Source organism: Ranitomeya variabilis, chromosome 2, assembly GCF_051348905.1.
Source record: "Ranitomeya variabilis isolate aRanVar5 chromosome 2, aRanVar5.hap1, whole genome shotgun sequence".
Taxonomy (NCBI): domain Eukaryota; kingdom Metazoa; phylum Chordata; class Amphibia; order Anura; family Dendrobatidae; genus Ranitomeya; species Ranitomeya variabilis.
In genome coordinates, this window is record NC_135233.1 from 877,193,404 (window position 1) to 877,214,236 (window position 20,833).

General features: G+C 42.7%; 1 protein-coding gene and 1 long non-coding RNA gene across 2 annotated transcripts in view; both read right to left on the reverse strand.

The window, feature by feature from the left end:
- Positions 1 to 523: 523 nt before the first annotated feature.
- Positions 524 to 2,921, reverse strand: LOC143809995 (uncharacterized). Its single transcript, XR_013222581.1, has 2 exons — positions 1,618 to 2,921; positions 524 to 1,557 (listed from the first exon to the last, which is right to left on the reverse strand). It is a non-coding gene; the product is annotated as an uncharacterized LOC143809995 (long non-coding RNA).
- Positions 2,922 to 4,920: 1,999 nt separating this feature from the next.
- The window catches only part of LOC143803988 (putative cation-transporting ATPase 13A4), a 219,379-nt gene continuing 203,466 nt past the window's right edge, over positions 4,921 to 20,833 (reverse strand). Inside the window, exons 26-29 of the mRNA XM_077281738.1 lie at positions 12,374 to 12,546; positions 9,924 to 10,012; positions 8,884 to 8,964; positions 4,921 to 5,702 (exon numbers count right to left, since the gene is read on the reverse strand). Of these exons, the coding sequence (XP_077137853.1) occupies positions 5,454 to 5,702; positions 8,884 to 8,964; positions 9,924 to 10,012; positions 12,374 to 12,546 (592 nt within the window). The 3' untranslated portion in view covers positions 4,921 to 5,453. The remainder of the gene's footprint in view (positions 5,703 to 8,883; positions 8,965 to 9,923; positions 10,013 to 12,373; positions 12,547 to 20,833) is intronic.

The following is a 20,833-nucleotide window of genomic DNA, read 5'->3' on the forward strand; positions in this document are numbered from 1 at the left end:
TGGTGGGCGTGTCATTTCCATGTAGCTGAAGAGTGGGCCTTTACAACCTACTTTACTTGTGGACCCCCCTTGGCAACACAGTCCGACACTGCATATTAGATCACATGCAAATGAGACTCTAAGTTCCAAACTGCATTTCCTTTCTATAGGATTTCAGTGGCTTTTATAGATCTTTGGGGCAAGGTCAGGCAGACCGCTCCAGAAGGAGGTAGAAAGATGCACTTGCGGATCTGCGCTCTTACTGTCCTCTTTACTGTCTCTCATTTGCTGTAGAAGAAACCACAAAAGACACTGCGTTTTCCAGTAGTAAATAACCTCTCCCACACAGGTCTTTGGCACATAGTGTATGAGAGGAAGAAACACTAACAGTGAACTATTAGTTATATTTTTATTTATGGGACCATTTTTTCAGCCTAAAGCCTTAAAGATATTGTTCCCTTTCACAGGCATAGTATGCTGATACATACAGATATACAGTATCTTTATATACCAGTACATTAGATCTAGAAAAAAAACTGAAATATAAAATGTAGATTTTATTCAGTTATTAAGCATAACAGTTTAAAAGTACCTAGTATAAACATATTTTCAATATTTTTATTAAATAAATATCACAACAGTAAATGAAATATTAAATAATACAGTAAACAGGTTGCGCTAACACCCCACCTCCTAATCTTATCATTTTTTTCTGAAAAACAGTTCAAATCAGTTATCAGCAAATCAAGATGGACTGACAGCTGAATGAAAATTGTCTATCCGGTTACAGTTTCTAATAGAACCTTTGGAGAGGGGATGAGGAGGAAGAGATACTGACACAGGTGAAGAAACAGATCACTGTTGCAGCTTCCAGCAATTGATTTATCTCACTCTAGTGCTGGATTCACAACTACACTGCTCAGTACTGTTATATAATATCTTCCATGCTGCTGCATCTGTAGTAACCCAGTAGAGTGTGTCCTTCCCTTTAAGTAATCATGTATTGTGAGTAGCTTCTGTACACTACAGCTAACTCTCAAACTGCCCCTCTACATTATCCCCTGCATTTGTTAGCTGTCATTTTCCATTTCTAGTCACATCCATTTTAGATGCAATGCATTTCTCATTTGCTGTGTTCTGGTGTCATCTATGGTGAAAGTGTACAATGACTCATGGCCAGCTCCTAGTCACATGGTCAATAGGAGGAGCTGTTTTCCAGGCAAGTAAATGTTCTTTAGTCTGAGGGATGCTGTCAGGCAGAGCAGAATACACGTGGAGGCTGTTTTCACTACAAGATCTCCTGCAGGCCTAAGAGCCTGGGTTCCCTCTCTAAAACCTCTATAGACATCATTCTAAGGTCTTTCTGACTAGATTCACCTCAGTTTTTTACATTCACCTATAAGTGACATCATTCTAAAGTCTTTCTGACTGGAATCACCTCAGTTTTTTACATTCACCTATAAGTGACATCTTTCTAAAGTCTTTCTGACTGGAATTACCTCAGTATTTACATTCACCTATTAGTGACATCATTCTAAAGTCTTTCTGACTGGAATCACCTCAGTTTTTTACATTCACCTATAAGTGACATCTTTCTAAAGTCTTTCTGACTGGAATTACCTCAGTATTTACATTCACCTATAAGTGACATCATTCTAAAGGCTTTCTGACTGGAATCACCTCAGTTTTTTACATTCACCTATAAGTGACATCTTTCTAAAGTCTTTCTGACTGGAATTACCTCAGTATTTACATTCACCTATAAGTACTTGTGCACGTGCCATGACACACTGTGGAGTTAACCCCAAGTACAGGTCTGTAACCTCTAATTGTTGTGTCTACCTCCTTCTGTAAGCTACTAAAATACACTGTTGAGTGCTCTTAAAGCTCCAGACCCAAATCACATCTCAGCATCTAAATGTGAACTGTAATTGCCATGGACTTTCCATGAGAGACTGTTCCTTATTTGTTCCAAGTTATAATTCCGGTTCCTGCTGAAGTAAAAGCAACAGTTATACCTAAGACCGGTGTGTGTCATAATTCCTTCGGCTGCGGACACCGTGTGGGGGTGGACAGCAGGGAACGTTCAGCCTGGTTATTACATATCTGCCTGTGTGCTACACAAAGAAAAGAGCAGAAATATCTATCTCGGTGCGTACAGTGTATGTGAGACATCACAGTGTCTAGTTTCAACCCACTAGCTCATAGACAACTGAAAATTACAGATGGAGCATGAACATGAAGAGGGGAAGACTGATGAAAAATACTGGATATTAGTCATATCATGGCCCAAAATAAATCTGTCAGTAAATAACCTTTGGTCAAACTTGTGCAGAACCTGTGTTCATGTTTTACTATTAAAATCAGTTGGTTCAATTTTAAGAAACACTTCTTGCATGCAAAGGAGGTAAATAGTTTCCCCCCATTCATGTATCTCTGCCTCTGGCTTCCTTAATTTAAACCACTGTCTTTACATAAGCCTGCACTGTCTCCATTGAAAAATCCCACAAGCCCAAATAGTCTGGCACAAAAACACCTGTATGCTGCTTACAGTTCCTTCTGCGCATGCGCCATTTGATCCACAGCTTCTCCTGAATGTGTAGCAGAGTGTCCTTGGATCTAAGGAGCTGGGGAGCGCTCGGGCTATCAACAAATATGCAAGGTCTTAATGGAGGCAGGACTGGCTGTTGTCAAGGCAGTACTGTCAATCAAGGAATACGGGCAGTAAACAATTTCTTGAACATGAACCAGTAGATTTTAATAGATTTTAATGATGACACAATATAAGCTTAGCTTCACAAGCGAGAGGAACTCAATGACTTTACAAAATTACATCGATAATTTCAGTGACATTACAAAAGTTGAAAAATGAGGTATAAAAATACAAAACAGGGAAAATAATAAATTGTGTAACATGTAATCCCATAAAACTATAAATTTTAATGCAGAACTATTTTTAAAAGAACACCAGATCCCAGTGCAACAAAATAGTAATAGATCTACTCTGTACCAATAACCTGACAATTTCCCTATGCTTAGCTGCTATCCCTACCTATCAGTGGGGGTTGGCACCCTAATAGAAACGATTTTTTGGCGCCCCCACTCAGCGGCGGCTATCCCCAACTCGCCCTGTTAAATACCTATAAAACTATAGGTGGGAAAACGATAAGCAGCAAAAAGAGATGAAAAGAAAGTACTTAATAAAAAGGCTATAGTACAGAAAATAATTCCCCCATCATAAAGTGCTAGTATATATAGCTTATAATACAATAATGTATATCAAGCAGAGATCCTATATTATTATGGTGGCTATAATGGCCACTACATATATAGACAACACCTGTATTAAATAGGACTCAAAAATAACAGGATACGAGGGGGAATAGTAAAGCCATACGATAGCAGGATAAATGGCCAAATTAATCAAATTAATGATGATATACCCATCATGAACCACATATTGACTCAAAGCGATGTCTCCTACAAATTGACAGCTGTTCTGTACATATGTCGGAGTGAAAAAGGTTTGCAGATAAAGGAGCCATGGGCAGATGAAGACAGCAGAGGGCTCAAAGGCAAGAACAGTACATCACTGTATATATGCCCCTTATTCTCTTACAGCTTATGACATAGTGCCGCTTTAAATTTTTCTAAACCTTCAGTAATGTAGGCTATAAGATTAATTGGTTGAGTCCCTTCAGAAAAAATTGAGCAAACAGTACAAAGCTACAGTACTATCAATGAGACAGTTAATCCCTCTATCTAATGGAATCCTGGGCAGCTGTACAGCTCTCACATATGATTTGTCTGCTCCTTACATAATCACATTATTTCATCTGAGTTTGCTAACAATTGTCAAAGACACATAACACTATATCATACCATAATCAGGCCCTCATTCATTTTTGTGCGTTTTTTAGTACCACTTTACAGTATCTGCTCTTTTCTTCCAACCTTCACATTTGTGTTTATTTGTGTTTATTCCTTAATAGTTAAATACTATAAAATGTTGTTTATTTAATGTCATAAGAAAAATGTGCAAACTTGTCTGCTGGTAAGAGGAACCCTCATCTTTGTCAGTCCTACTAAACATTTATAAAGAAATTGACAGCTAAGTGTTAGGCCGGTTTCACACGTCAGTGGCTCCGGTACATGTGGTGTCAGTTTCTTCACGTACCGGAGACACTGACTCACGTAGATACATTAAAATCAATGTGCCTCTGCACATGTCAGCGTGTTTTCACGGACCGTGTGTCTGTTTGAAAAACACGGAGACATGTCAGTGTTTGTGGGAGCGCACGGATCACACGGACCCATTAAAGTCAATGGGTCCGTGTAAAACACGTACCGCACATGGATGCTGTCCGTGTGCCATCTGTGTGCCGTGCTGGAGACAGCGCTACAGTAAGCACTGTCCCCCCAGCTTGTGGTGCTGAAGCCGCCATTCATCCCTTCTCTCCAGCAGCGTAAGCTGGGGAGAAGGAATGAAAAATCATTGGGTTTTTTTTTTGTAGTTAAAATAAACTTCTCGGCAACCTCCCCCCTCCCACCCCCTGTGGCCCAGCCGCTGTTATTAAAATACTCACCCGGCTCCCTCGACGCTTCCTCTCCACGCCGCAGTTTGTCCTGTATGAGCGGTCACGTGGTGCCGCTCATTACAGTGATGAATATGCGGCTCCACCTACCATAGGGGTGGAGCCGCATATTCATCACTGTAATGAGCGGCACCACGTGACCGCTCATACAGGACAAGCTGCGGCGCTGAGAGGAAGCAGCGAGGGAGCCGGGTGAGTATTTTAATAACAGCGGCCGGGGGCACAGGGGGTGGGGTTGGGGGAGGTTGCTGGGAAGTTTATTTTAACTACAAAAAAAAACAAAACAATGATTTTTCATTCCTTCTCCCCAGCGAACGCTGCTTGAGAGAAGAAATGAATTCCGGCTTCATCACCAGATGCAGGGGACAGCGCTTATCTCTAGTGCTGTCTCCTACACGGTCCGTGTGGTACCCAGTCAGCACACGGGCGGCACACGGCTGCCGCACATGTGCCACACTGATGTGCCACATGAGCTCACGGACACACGGACACTGATAACTCCGGTACCGATTTTTCCGGTACCAGAATTATCTGGACGTGTGGGACAGGCCTTACCAATTGCCGATGTGTTCTTTTATTGTCTTACACTGTCCAATCAGAGCTAACAATATCAAACTTTGTGGAGACACGCCCTTTTGACAAGGGGAAAGGTAAATCCTAGTTGTCAATGAATCCATTAATTTCTAAAAGGAAATATATAAGAAGAATGGCACAAACCAGTGTTCGAAAAAAAAGATGCTTCAAACTGGTATTTGGTAAAACAGTCATATCGGGAGAGCCGACAAGTCTTTTTTTTAACCCTCTTTGTATATGTGCAAACAGTTCCAATTGCAGACAGATTTTTGGCATTGCTTCCACTCTGTGCAGTGTAGGCATTGATTATGGTCGGCGCTCAGTTCCATTGTAAAGAGTTTTCTCCGTTTCGCCAACAAACATTGGGTTATCATATACACATTTCTTTACGTCATTTCCAAGTTCTGATTGGTTAGAGTAGTAAGTTTGGCTTATTGGGGGCCACTTTGGGTCATCACACAGAGCTCTTTCTAATACTCTATATTGACTCCTTGATTGGTAGTTAAAACATGATTTTATCATTAGCCACAGTCTTCGGTTTTCAATCAATCCTTCCTGTAAGATAGTGGGATATATTATTGTTACCACTTGACTTGCATCCATAGATTGTCTCTATATGTGCACAGATATGTAAAAATACATTTATCCCTGTGTATGTTTGACAAGGCTACAACTATCTGAATACAGATTTATCCAATTTCTAGTCCCCTTTTAAGGAAGTAGCAATCCAACTTCAGTTTGCTTCCCCTAGTGGTAACATTGTGGTGCATATACTTTACAACTGTGTGCGCTGTATAAAGGGAACAATCTTTGTATCATAGATAGATGAGAACCATGTCACAAATAGTATTACATTTTTCTATTTGGCTCAGGTTATACATTTTAAAAAAATATAATGAAAATGACAATTTCCCTATTGCCTGCTATCAATTTAAGGTGCAATTTCCATTATTTTATGTTTTCTATGGACATTGTTCATTTTAATGGAATTTTAATAAATATTTTATTTATTGGATGAAAGTGCTACTCTCCCTCTCCTTCTCCCATGTGTTACTTCACCGGCTGGATCTTGCACCCACTTGTCACAAGGTTCCCAGCTGTCCGCACAACCAGAAAATGTAGTGAGCTCCCTCTTGCTCCTACAATTTTATTTTGCTTAAATGCATATATTTGACCCAAAAAATATTTTTTCAAAACGATTTTTGACTTCTATGGCTTCTAATTATCACAACAACATACATAGTAAACTGTGGGATGTAATGACACTATTTATATCAGAGTTCTGACAAAGGGTCTGTAACCCTTACATTCCTTCTCCTAAACTACCTTGGAAGATAATATGTCCACATCAAATCTCCATTTTGATGCGGTTATACATCATTTTAAAATATAGTTCCAGAGAAGAAAGATAAAGACTACAAATGTTTGCATCAAATTGAGCTCATTTTTGGATTTAATTATAAACTCATTCTGCAATATGCTATGCACTGAGGTACGCAGAGGCTGCAGAAGCCAAATGGTCCAAAACTTTTAATGAACCCCAATTGCCAAAAATATGAATATTTAAGTAAAATAAATGTCCCACAAGGAATCCATATCATTTATGCACAGGTTTCTGTATTCATTATAGCAATAAAATAAACCAATCTCAAATGTGGACATGTATCCTTTAGGAACTATTATTTATTTTTAATAACAGGTTATGCTATGATAGCATATGAAGATTTATTTTGTATTTTTATTTTGTTTTATCTTTATTTTTTTCTCCAAGGGTGCACACAAGTATTTTGTGAACAGTTTATTCATCTAAATATTCTATCTGGCATATTAATTGTGTGTCACAGGAACATGTAAACTGTGCTTTTTCATTCCACTATAATTATTGAATTGCTTTCATACAGCAAAAGAACAGTGGATGCTAAAGGAAGACAATAAAATAGCCCATTGCTCACATTTGAGCAGTAGAAAGTATAAAGAAGCTTTGTTGAAATGCAGTAAAGGAATATAAACCTAAGCAAGGACTTACCATTGCTACTAATTAGTGATGAGCGAGTATAGTCGGCACTCGACATTTCCCGAGCATGCTCGGGTGTCCTCCGAGTATTTGTAAGTACTCGGAGATTTAGTTTTCAGCGCCGCAGCTGAATGATTAAGGCTACGTTCACATTTGCGTTGTGTGCCGCAGTGTCGGCGCCTCAATGCACAACACAAACAAAAACGCAGCAAAACGCATGCACAACGCTGCGTTTTGCGCCGCATGCATCCTTTTTTTCATTGATTTTGGACGCAGCAAAAATGCAACTTGCTGCGTCCTCTGCGCCATGACGTGTGCGCCGCAGAGACGCATGCGTCGCAAAACGCAAGTGCGACGCATGTCCATGCGCCCCCATGTTAAATATAGGGGCGCATGACGCATGCGGCGACGCTGCAGCGCCCAACGCTGCGGCGCCGACCGCAAATGTGAACGTAGCCTTACATCTGTTAGCCAGCTTGATTACATGTGGTGATTCCCTATTAACCAGGCAACCCCCACATGTACTTATGCTGGCTAACAGATGTAAATCAATCAGCTGCGGTGCTGAAAACTAAATCTTCGAGTACGTACAAATACTTGAAGGACACCCGAGAGTGCTCGGGAAATGTCGAGTGCCGAGTATATTCGCTCATCACTACTACTAATCAAAAACATCTCATCTCCAGAATACTGGAAAACTAATGTCAGCACAAATTACTACAAAATACAGTGGTGTACCCAGGCTCGGACTGGCCCTCAGGAGAACAGGATAATCCTTCAGTGGGCCCCTGTGCAGGAATGGACCGCCATCCTCTTATATGAGCAGTACTTGGTACTATATTCTTGAATCACTATGTACAGACATAGGCGGCATCGTATTCATTTAACAATCTACCCAGTTTATTGTTAGATACATTTGTGATTGAGGATAATGTCACATTTGCATGTAGCTGAAAAATGGGGCCCTGGAGTTGGTTACTGGTGGGCCCTTGGCATCCCAGTCCGACACTGGACATACCACGAATAGCAGCTGACCACGCTGCTGCTATTGGGCCTGTGAGCCTGGGGTGCCCGGTGCCAGCATCCTGAATACAGATACAGCTGAAAACAATAATGGAGGAGGGACTACAGAGACCAGTGCAAAGGGGGAATGAGAAGAAGTGATTATTTATTTATTTTTTAAATCAATGAGCACTATGTGGGGCCATCATACTATGTGAATGATTATTTATCGGGTCATCATACTATGTTAAGGACTATTTATGAGGCCATCATACTATGGGGAGGGCTATTCATGTGGAGGACAATTTATGGGGACATCATACTATGATGAGGGCTATTTATGGGGCCATCACACTATGTGAAGGGCTACTTGAGGGCCATCATACTATGTGGAGGAGTATCTGTGGGGTCATCAGACTATGTGGAGAGCAGTTGAGTTATGGGGCCATCATAATATGTAGAGGACTCTTTATGGGGCCATTATACTATGTGAATGGCTATGGGGGCAAGTATACTGTGTGGGGATTGTTGGTATGTGGGAACACTAAGTGGGCTTCAATAGGGGGTCCAATTAAGACTTTTGCTATAGGGCCCCATGATTTCTATGTACGTCCCTGCTAAAACATGTCCATTTAAAACCCACAGTAATAATAGCAATAAAATAACATATATAATTACATAGTTGCACTGTGTTAAAATAAATAAAATAAGAAATATTACCTCAACTAGATATGAAACCACAAAAAGAGCAGCCACCATTATTATTGTATTCCACCTCCAGTAATATGGTGTGCAGACAAGCTGAGTAGGAAAATAAACAAAATGAACAAGACTGATATTATATGTTTTATTTTTCTAGCAACTAACGCAATTGTCACTTATGTCATTTACCGGCCTAATTAGGGTCCAACAATAGGATTATAGAGCAGTAAAGAACAAAATAATATTTAGTTAGTAGAAGTTGGATAGACAACACAAAGCAGAATAGCATCTGTACAGTAACATAAGTTGTTCTGAACTTATTGATATATATATATATATATATATATATATATATATATATATATCATACATAAGCATATGTATACAGTATATGTATATACTTGAAAATATGCCAGAGATAGCTACAGATCTATGGAACATAATTCATTTATCAAAAAATGGATACCATGGGCAGGTTAAGCCACTCTATTTACCAGATCCCAGAGCTTGCCCTGGCCTTCACACTTAAGCCCCTGTCTAAGGAGCTAGACTTACACAGGGGCCCCAGGGTTGAGGTCACAGAGCCAGCTGCTGGTTGATGATGCACGCTGGCAGAAAGAACAGTCTGGTAGCCAAGTAAGCACCAGGACATACATGTAGGGACAAAATCATAAGGCAGGAGAAAAGTCAGTAAACAATGCAAGCTCAGAATCAGGAATATCCATTGGAAATACAAGTAAAGCACACAGGCATTCTTCAAATTAAAATTGTCAATGGAGAGCAAAATTTCAGGAGCTCAAATCAGCCTATTCAACATAGCAGAGAACAAATACAGGCTGGGAGTTCAAGAGTTAGCTTCTGTCAGAGTGGAACTACAATTCCTAGAAGACACAGAACTAAAGTTGTTGCCTCATGTTGCCCACAATGTGAGCACAGTGCCGCCCGGTGACAGAAGAAGAGACAGGAAGTGCAGGCACCCAATACCAATGTCACACCAGTGTTTAAAATTCCCAACATTTAGAAGGTAGTGCACAGTCAAATTTAAAAGTGGTTCTCACCTGCATATTATGATACACGGATTCAATATTTGCAAAATAGACAAATAAATAGGCAGTGACTTGTGCAAACATTATTATGGCAAACACATCTACAAATAAAAAATGGAAACATAAGACGTTGAAATAATAGAATGGAGATTAGCAGTTTAGATTTCACTCTAGAATTACTGTGGTATTGTTGATCTGTAAAATAAAAAGATATAATGTACCTCCTGCTTAGAATATTGTAACCAAAAATCAATAGATATAAAAAGAATTACATGGGAGCCGTTACTCAATATGTAAAAATAGCAAATAAAATAAAAAACCTACAATACAGTACTATACTGTAAATACCATTATGGATCAACTAAATAACTCCTAATAGCTCCAATCATAAAGTAATATGTTATCAGCCATTTCTAAATTTAAATAAACCTACTACTATAACATTAATTTTGAAGGTAATACATCTTGGATGCCAGGTGAACATAAATTTCTCTTTCAGTTGGAGAGGTTGATGGGCTCTTGTACACATGCATGTGTTTCCCCAAAAGTAAGACCTACATCGAAAATAGGCCTTACTGTGATTTTATAGGATATTTGGAGTATGTTTGAAATATAAGCCCTGTTCAAAAAATAACCAAAGAAGAAGGAAAAATAACCCCTAGCTACAGTCATGGCAGGCATAAGAGGGGTACAAACAGGAAAATTACCAAAGGTCCTCACTCTCTTAGGAGGGCCCAGCATTTCTATTCCGAGGTTAAAACTACTTAACTGCAGGAGTCTAGAGGAATTGTAGTGGAGACAGGCTGGCAATAGGGGCCAGTGTTAGGTGGGGAATTTGGAAATTGCCCAAGGTCTTCACTCTTTTAATGGCCCTCAGGTTAAGACTACTTAAAGATCTTTGGTGACATCATGGTCATATGTCTAGAGTCTAGAGGATCTCAACAGGAGACAGGCTGGTATGTATATGCAGTGTGTGTATAAACATTCGTATGTGCAGTGTGTGTGTGAGTATATGTAACACTCCAGGAAGCCGGTTGTTACAGTGGTATTGCCTTCCTTATGGGGAGGGTGATGCCATGCTTGGAAGTGACAAGGATCCCTTTTACATACAACACTGTTCTGATTCTAGTCCATAAGGGGGAGCTCTAGAACCGGATTCAGGGGAGCTTCCCTACATATATTCTGGCTGGGGGAGGAGTTAGTTAGTCTTTGAGAGGAGTCTGTGAGAGGAGTCTGTTAGAGGAGTCTGTCATAGAGGAGTGAGGAGTGGAGAGTCTGTGAGGAGAGCTGGAGCTGTGCAGACACGAGGTTCTGCAGCTCCTGGCAAGAGAGAGAGAGACAGAGCAGTCTGTAGCAGACTGTGAGGGGAGAAGGAGCAAATGAAAAGAGAGAGAGAAACTGGAGTGGAGCTGTGAGTGGCTCACTCCAGGATAAAGCACAGAAACCAGAGGCTGGAATTCCGAGGTTGTGGGGGTAACTGTATTCCCCACAGCAGGAACCAGTGGGCAGGAGATTTCAGGTCGCCTGTCCACCATTACATCCGAAGGTACAGCAACAAATAGAGCCCGGAGTCGCCGCAACCAGGGACACCTGTAAAAAGGCTTGAGTTGCCTGCCATATTGATATTGTCCTATTAATAGGACAGAGAGAAAGTGAGGACCTTGTGTGAAGCCTTAGGCAGCAAGAGACTACAACGCAGCGCAGTAAGGAAGGCCTCCAACCCCACCTGGCGTGAGGGATTCCGAATCGCTTCCAGACTGGCTGGACCTCACCATCACCTGTGATCCATACCCTAGACTGTGGCTACATACAACTAGTAAAAGATAAAGAGACTGCAACCTTGTGTCCTCCAATTCTTTCCGGCATTACACCGTCTGTGATCTTTACCCACTACACCGGGAGCCCTGGGGATCAAGCTTCACCTGTGGGAAGCCATACCATCCCTGCTGCAGTACCATCATCCCTAGTGGACCCCTTTAAGCAGCGTCGATCATCCCTGACCGAATACCACAGGTGGCGTCAAGAACATTCAGACTGGGTCTTTGCCACCGTGACCACCCCTTTAATGACCAACGGACTAGGCCTGAGTACCCCAGGGTCCATGCGGGCACTCCATATATACATGTGTATGTGCAGTGTTTGTGTGTATTTACATGTGTATGTGCTGTGTGGGTATATAAATGTGTATGTGTAGTGTTTTTTTGTATATATACATGTGTACGTACAGTGTGTGTGATGACTTGATTATACTGTTTGGAATAAATATAGATTTTTTTGGTTCAAGAATAAATGTGTATGTTGATCATGGAAAAAAATAAGATTCCCTGAAAATAAACCCTAACCCATCTTTCAGAGCAAAAGTAATTTAAGACCCTCTCAATTATGGGAAAACGCAGTATGACAATGAATTATCCAGTGCACAAATATTACACAATAATTGCTTTGTCACATTTTATACTTACAGTTAGTGTAGATTGGCTTTCTGAAAGGTTTTCCTTTACAAAATACGAATTCTACAATAATGAGATTCATCCCACTTATGAACCACATAGTGGTGGTTAAAAAATTTTGATTAACCAAGATAGCCTCATCTACAGTATTGTTCAGTGCACTGTGATTCGAACTAAGACATCCACTGCAAAAGAGAATGGATCTCAAAATAGGTAAAACAAACTATAAAAATACTACAGTGCAAATGTTTTAGGCAACATTTGCGTTGCGTCGGGCGCAGCCGCGGCGACGCATGCGTCATGCGCCCTTATATTTAACATGGGGGCGCATGGACATGCGTTGTCTCGTGTTTTGTGACGCATGCATCATTTTTGGCGCAACGGTCAGGGCGCAGAGAACGCTGCCTGTAGCTATTTTTTTGCATTAAAAAAATGAACGCATGCATCACAAAACGCTGCATTATGCATGCGTTATGCATGCGTTGTGCGTGCGTTGTGCGTTGCTTCGCCGACGCAGCACACAACAACGCAAATGTGAACATAGCCTTAGACAGGTGTGAAAGAAATGCTACATAGTAAAAACTCTTAAAAAATAAAAGTTTGAATACTATGTTTTCATTAACTAACAAAATGCAAAGTGAATTAACAAAACAGAAATCTAAATCAAATCAATATCTGGTGCAACCGCCCTTTCCCTTCAAAACAGCATCAAAGCATAAATTCTTCTAGGTTTACTTTCACTAAATTGTTGAAGAAACTCAGCAGAGAGGTTGTTCTAGATATCTTGGCGAACTAACCACAGATCTTTTGTCAACTGAGGCTTGAAATAAAACATAACCTTTAATTGACTAGTCTTTAAATGATTTCTCCAGACACAACATAGAAAAAAGTGACACAAATTACAATAAACATATACAAAAAGTGCTAGTCAACCAGTGCTCATTAAAAAATGGTTTGCTCTCACCCAAATGAAGAATGTTGTTCATAGCAGGTTCACATGAAACAGAAGCAATGAATGTATGTATATGGGTGATTTTTTTTCCTCTTTTATGCCCCTGCATTGCTCCTGTCCTCACAAGGACAGTCCCCAAGTGTCAGCTGCTACAGGTTACCCACCATCGATGTAAACAGATTAATCTCCCTACGCGTTTCCTCCCCAATGAAGGGGATTCATCAGGGAAGCAGAAATAGAAAATTACTAGTGGAAAGAGTGTGTACATGGACCCAGAAGTGGCAGGAGACCAGTGTCTCAGGTATGACCGTTTATGTCACAACCCATTGGAGGTAAATGGTAAAAGTCAGCCCTATAACTGAGCTCCTTTAAATAGACAAAGAGGCTGCCGCTATACATCCCACAATGAGTTGGTGGTGACCCTCCTCAACTTTGCTTTGAAAAATAACTTTATTTCTATTGATGGTAAAATCCTCCAGGGCTTCATTTCAACCCTGAACATCAACAATACAGGGTTAAAATTGACCTTTGAAATTGAGGAAAACAGACTCCAATTTTTGGACGTTATGATCACAAAGTCGAGGAGGGGGGATAGTTTGGAAACTACCATCTATCATAAACCAACTTCCACCAACTCGTTAAGATGGGAGAGTCATCACCCTTATTCACAGAAAAAAGGCATACCAAAAGGACAGTACCTAAGGTTAAGATGCAACTGTTCGAATGGGAGGGACTTCAAGGACAAAGCAGATGACCTGAGACAGATTCCTCTCAAGAGATTACCCTGAGAGGTTGCTGAGGGAGGCTTTTCATCATGCGAGTAGACAGGTGAGGGGAACGTTACTTACAGCACGTGAAAACACCCCAGCGACGGACAAACGGATAAGACTAATTTGCGCTTTTGATAAGGAGGCAACTTTTGTGAAACAAATCCTCAAGAAACATTGGGATATTTTGAGGATGGGTAATGACATCAGGGATCTTGCGGGTGATGTATCGCAAATTACCTACAGGAGATGCAAAACATTGGAAGACCGGATGGTACATAGCCATTTCAGTTCTCCCCAAAAGGAATCCTGGTTGCCCAAAAAACCTGGGGGATGTTTTAAATGTGGTGCCTGTGTGGCATGTGACTCCATTTGGGTGGCAAAAGAATTTCACAATGAAAACACAGGTGAAGCTTTCAAAATTAAGGACTTTAGTAGCTGTAAGACCAAGGGAGTCATATACATAGACATGTGAGTGTGGTATGAATTAAAAAGGGAAAACTATCAGAAGGAGGGTGGGGGAGCATTTGGGGATATTCGGAACAAGAGGGACACACCACTCGCCAAACATATTAATGGATCCCATGGGGGTGATGTGAGGTTGTTACGGATTATGGGTATCGACAAAGTTAAACCACCGATTAAGGGAGGGGATTTTGATATAATGATTTTGCAGAAGGATGCAAGGTGGATATTTCAGCTGGACACCTGCTACCCTCGGGGTCTGAATGAACAGTTAAACTACAGATGCTTCTTGTGAGATTAAACGTTTTACACTTGTATCAGAGTTACAATTGGACACGCTCCTCCCCCATCTTGATTAATATGCTCCACCCCTCTGTTCTTTTTCCCAGTTATACTCTTTTTCGGTCCAGACCAAGTCTATTTTTTCATCATTATGTAATGTAGAATGTCATGAGTAATTTCCCACTTGGGCCCTTTTAGCCACAATGTAAATGTAGACAATCGTGATAGGTTCCTATTTCCCACTTGATTAACCTTATTCGTGTCCATAATAATTTTGTTACTAAATATGGACAATCGTGTCAAGATCAACCTCTAATTTTATTCTTCTTATTTTTGCTACCATGCAAATAATTATGTGTGAAATGTCTCTTTAGGCCCCGTCTCACTAAGCGATTTACCAACGATCACGACCAGCGATACGACCTGGCCGTGATCGTTGGTAAGTCGCTGTGTGGTCGCTGGGGAGCTGTCACACAGACCGCTCTCCCCAGCGACCAACGATCAGGGGAACGACTTCGGCATCGTTGAAACTGTCTTCAACGATGCCGAAGTCCCCCTGCAGCACCCGGGTAACCAGGGTAAACATCGGGTTACTAAGCGCAGGGCCGCGCTTAGTAACCCGATGTTTACCCTGGTTACCAAAAAAAACAAACACTACATACTCGCCTTTCGGTGTCCAGGTCCCTTGCCATCTGCTTCCTGCTCTGACTGAGCCGCCGTACAGTGAGAGCAGGGCGCAGCGGTGACGTCACTGCTGTGCTCTCACTTCTCACTGTACGGCCGGGAGTCAGTGAGAGCAGGAAGCAGACGCCAAGGGACCTGGACACCGAAAGGCGAGTATGTACTGTTTGTTTTTTTTGGTAACCAGGGTAAACATCGGGTTACTAAGCGCGGCCCTGCGCTTAGTAACCCGATGTTTACCCTGGTTACCAGTGAAGACATCGCTGGATCGGTGTCACACACACCGATTCAGCGATGTCAGCGGGGCCTCAACGACCAAAAAAAGGTCCAGGCCATTCTGACACGACCAGCGATCTCGCAGCAGGGGCCTGAGCGCTGGTACGTGTCACACATAGCGAGATCGCTATGGAGGTCGCTGTTGCGTCACAAAACTTGTGACTCAGCAGCGATCTCGCTAGCGATCTCGCTATGTGAGACGGGGCCTTTAATGGTTCTGTTTCTGATACTTGCCTCAGGGGGTCTCCTGTGAAAACAGATTAATTATGGGTCTATAATGACTTAATGTACATCATGGAGAATATGGCTACTAACCACTCTCCTTTATTTAATCCTGTGTATTTTAGACTCCAAATCCCCATTATGGGATAGCCACTTCAGTTAGTTCACAGGGAATTTAAATAATTGAACTCTGGACCTTTTATACCCAGCTATTGATATTGGAAGACTTTGCTGCAGTTAGATAGGCGTGCTACTTCTCCATTTATTATCTTCCTCTTTAAATGGGAAGAGAAGAGAGGAAAAGGAATGGAAAATGAAAAAAAAAACTATTATATGCACTTGGTAACCTTACGTAGCATAAATATATATGGATCCACTGACCCTGGGTGACATGTGGGAGTCTCTCCAGAATTGACTGCAGCATTGTCGACTAAGATGAATAAGGGAACCACCATATTGATGGATGGGAACACCCCTGATGCAGAGCTGCATATACGTCACCGAAGCAGTCCAATGACTGCGAATAAGTGGACAAACTTACATTACTATGGCGATGTGAGCATCACGTGGAGACCACAACTGGATGTGATGTAGTCTAGATGGTGCGGACGCTTCCAGGTGGCCTGCGCTCCACACGGTGAACCGCATGATGCCACACTTCGTATCCATCGGACAAGCTTGTGACACCGCATCCAGAGCTCCTAGCAATCATGGAGTCATCCGGTGTCTCCACAGGAGACTGGAGAATGAGAGGTGACGTCACACGCCGAGGAGAAGCGAGGCTTTGCGTGCCTCTATTTAAAGGAGCTCAGTTATAGGGCTCACTTGTACCATTTACCTCCAATGGGTTGTGATCACACGAACGGTCATACCTGAGACACTGGTCTCCTGCCACTGCAGGATCCATGTACGCACTCTTTTCCCACTACTACTGTTATATTTCTGCTCCCCTAATGAATTCCCCCTATATATACACTCATTGCTCCTGTTTCATGTGAACCTGCTACAAACAAAATTCATCTGGGTGAGACCAAACCATTTTTTAATGAGCACTGGTTGAGCACTAGCACTTTATGTATGTTTACTGTAATTTGTGTCACTTTTTTCTATGTTGTGTCTGGAGTAATCATTTTAAGACTAATCAATTAAAGGTTATGTTTTATTTCTAAGGGAGACGCTCCTAGCTGTACTCCTTCTAGTCCTGAGGGTACTTTAATAGTGAAGTATAAAATAAGCACACTATAGCTTTTTTGATTTTTCAATTGAGGCTTGAGAAAATCCTTCTGTAATAAATACAGACTTTATGATTTTGAGATCAGAGCTCTGTGAGGGTCATATCATCACTTTCAGAATTCCTTGTTCTTATTTACGCTAAAGATTGTTCTTAATGACACCTGCCTAAAATTTTTCCCCCTTAAAGTTTAGAAATATATTATCTTATTGTAATGTGCATGCTGTAGATTCAGACTGAAAGCAGTAAAACCACAAAGAAGACCAATAATTACCTTTGTTATGGCAGATCAGTTCATCAGGGTTTCCAGCTTCAGAAAATGCAAATTAACTGCACTACAGATTGAAGCCATCATAAATGATGCACAGACATCAAGTAGCAAACACTTATCAACATCAACTGTCCAGAGGAGACTGCGAGAAGAAGGCTTTTATCAGTAGCGTAGCTACTGGGGGGCAGAGGGGGCCGTCGCCCCGGGCCCTGTCACATGAAGGGGCCCACTGGGAGCCTGGGCGAGGCCACTTCTGTGACGAGGCAGAACACAGCATAGGAGCAAAGCAGTATATCTGCTCCCGTCTGACGGAGACTCTGCAAGCTGGCTAGCACAGTGGCCGGCTGCAGAGTCTCCCTCCTGCAGTGAATGGTATTGCCTGTCTGACCTGATGATGAAGCTTAAGCTTTTCCCGGGCTGCAGTTCTGAATCTTGACACTGTGCAGTGTGCACGCTGGGTCCTAGTGCCATTTCGCTGACACTTAGACACTTCCTGGTCCTGCCTGCAAACTTCATCAGTAAGTGGGGATGAAACTTATTACGCTTACTGAATTCAGGTATGTCTCTGTCAGGTGAATGTGAGACCATTGGGGTATTGTGGGGGCTGAAAGTGGGTGAGGGGGGACAGGGTACTGGGGGGTGAATGTGGACCATGGGGGTATTGTGGGGGAGGGGAGACAGGGCACTGGGGGGTGAATGTGAAGCCATGGGTGTATTGTGGGGGAGGGGAGACAGGGCACTGGGGGTGAATGTGAGACCATGGAGCTATTGTGGGGGAGGGGAGACAGGGCACTGGGGGTGAATGTGAGTCCATGGAGGTATTGTGGGGAGGGAGGGGAGACAGGGCACTGGGGGGGTGAATGTGAGACCATGGGGGTATTGTGGGGGAGGGGAGACAGGGCACTAGGGGTGAATGTGAGGCCATGGGGATATTGTGGTGGAGGGGAGACAGGGCACTGGGGGTGAATGTGAGGCCATGGGGGTATTGTGGGGGAGGGGAGACAGGGCACGGGGGGGTGAATGTGAGGCCATGGGGGTATTGTGGGGGAGGGGAGACAGGGCACTGGGGGTGAATGTGAGGCCATGGGGGTATTGTGGGGGAGGGGAGACAGGGCACGGGGGGGGTGAATGTGAGGCCATGGGGGTATCGTGGGGGAGGGGAGACAGGGCACTGGGGGGTGAATGTGAGACCATGGGGGTGTTGTGGGTGAGGTGTGGACAGGGCACTGAGGGGGTGGATGTGAGATGATGGGGGTGTTTTGGGGCCTAAAATGGGGGAGGGGACAGGGCTCTGGGGGCTGAATATTATGTTTTGTTATGTTATTTTATTATATGTACTCCATCACATGTAATATTTGCTGTCTGGGGAGGCTGGAGGGGGGGGGGGGCAGGGGGCTTTTGATACTTACCACCTTGGTCTTTTATGAGTATTAGTATAAAAATCCCCATACAGTAACCAAGAGCTGCATCCTATTTAGGCTGTGTGCACACGTAGCAGATTTTTCGTGTTTTTTCGCTATAAAAACGCTATAAAACCGCGAAAAAAACGATCACATTGAGCATCCTATTTAATAGAATGTAATCCACATTTTTTGTGCACATGATGTGTTGTTTTCCTGAGCGGAATTGCATTCCAGAAAAAAACGCAGCATGTTCATTAAATTTGCGGAATCGCGGGGATTCTGCACACCTAGGAATGCATTGATCTGCTTACGTCCCGCATGGGGCTATGCCCACCATGCGGGAAGTAAGCAGATCATGTGTGTTTGGTACCCAGGGTGGAGGAGAGGAGACTCTCCTCCATGGACTGGGCACCATATAATTGTTAGAAAAAAAATTAAAATAAAAAATAGTGATATACTCACCTTCTGATGGCCTCGGAGTCTTCCGGCCTCTCAGCGGTGCACGGGGCCTCTTCCGTTCCTATAGATGCTATGTGTGAATGACCTGTAATGACGTCGCGGTCACGTGACCACGATGACGTCGCGGTCAGGTTACCGCGACTTCATCGAAGGTCCTGCACACAAAGCATCTATAGGAACGGAAGCCACTGAGGAGATCGGGGGCCATCAGAAGGTGAGAATAACCATTTTTTAAATTTTTTTTAATTATTTTTAACATTATATCTTTTTACTATGGATGCTGCATAGGCACCATCAATAGTAAAAAGTTGGTCACACTTTGTCAAACACTATGTTTGACAAGTGTGACCAACCTGTCAATTAGTTTTCCAAGCGATGCTACAGATCGCTTGGAAAGCGCTAGCATTCTGCAAGTTAATTATGCTTGCAAAACGCTAGTGTTTAGCATGAATATGCATGCCAATTCCGCATGCGATATACCTGCGGCAAAAGTTGCAGAATTTCCGCAGAAATTTCCGTGGCAATTCTGCAACGTGTGCACTTAGCCTTACAGCACCACTCCAGTATTTTTTTTTTATTTCACTGCTGGAGCGGAGCTGAAAATCCAGGTCCCTTGCCCCCTGTCTAATACTCACCTTCCGGTGTTTTCATCGGTTTTCACCTCGGCTCCGTTTCCTGCGGTTTGTGACCTGTCCGCGGCTCCAGTGTTTCATGGAGCGGTGCAGAGGTCACTAATCATGTAAGTCTATGGGAGCCTCGTTCTGGCCTGTTCCTCGCTCTCATAGTCTTATATTGAGCACTTGTAACATAGCTTCTAACTTCTGGCCAGTCAGAAGCTGCGCTCACAAGTTTGAGCCGTGGCACTGCAGCAGTGCCACAAAATAGTGAATACGCCGGAGGATGAGTAAATGACCGGGGGCTGGGGACTTGCGCTTAAAGCACCATTCCAGCGGTAGAAAAAAAATCTCTGCTAGAGACGTGCTTTAATAATTTAATAATAAGCTATTTTTCACTATAAAGTTGATAAAGGCTTGGAATAAATTTCTGCAGTCACTTTATATGACTTCAGACTGCCAAATCATGATCGGGAGCTGCGGGCCCATCGTATTGTATAGAGGAGCTGCGGGCCAATCATACTGTGTATAAGGGAGCTGCAGGCCAATCATACTGTGTATAAGGGAGCTGCAGGCCAATCATACTGTGTATAAGGGAGCTACAGGCCAATCATACTGTGTAAAAGGGAGCTGTGGGCCAATCATACTGTGTATAAGGGAGCTGCGGGCCAATCATACTGTGTATAAGGGAGCTGTGGGCCCATCATACTGTGTATAAGGGAGCTGTGGGCCCATCATATTGTGTATAAGGGAGCTGTGGGCCCATCATACTGTGTATAAGAGAGCTGTGGGCCCATCATACTGTGTATAAGAGAGCTGCGGGCCAATCATACTGTGTATAAGGGAGCT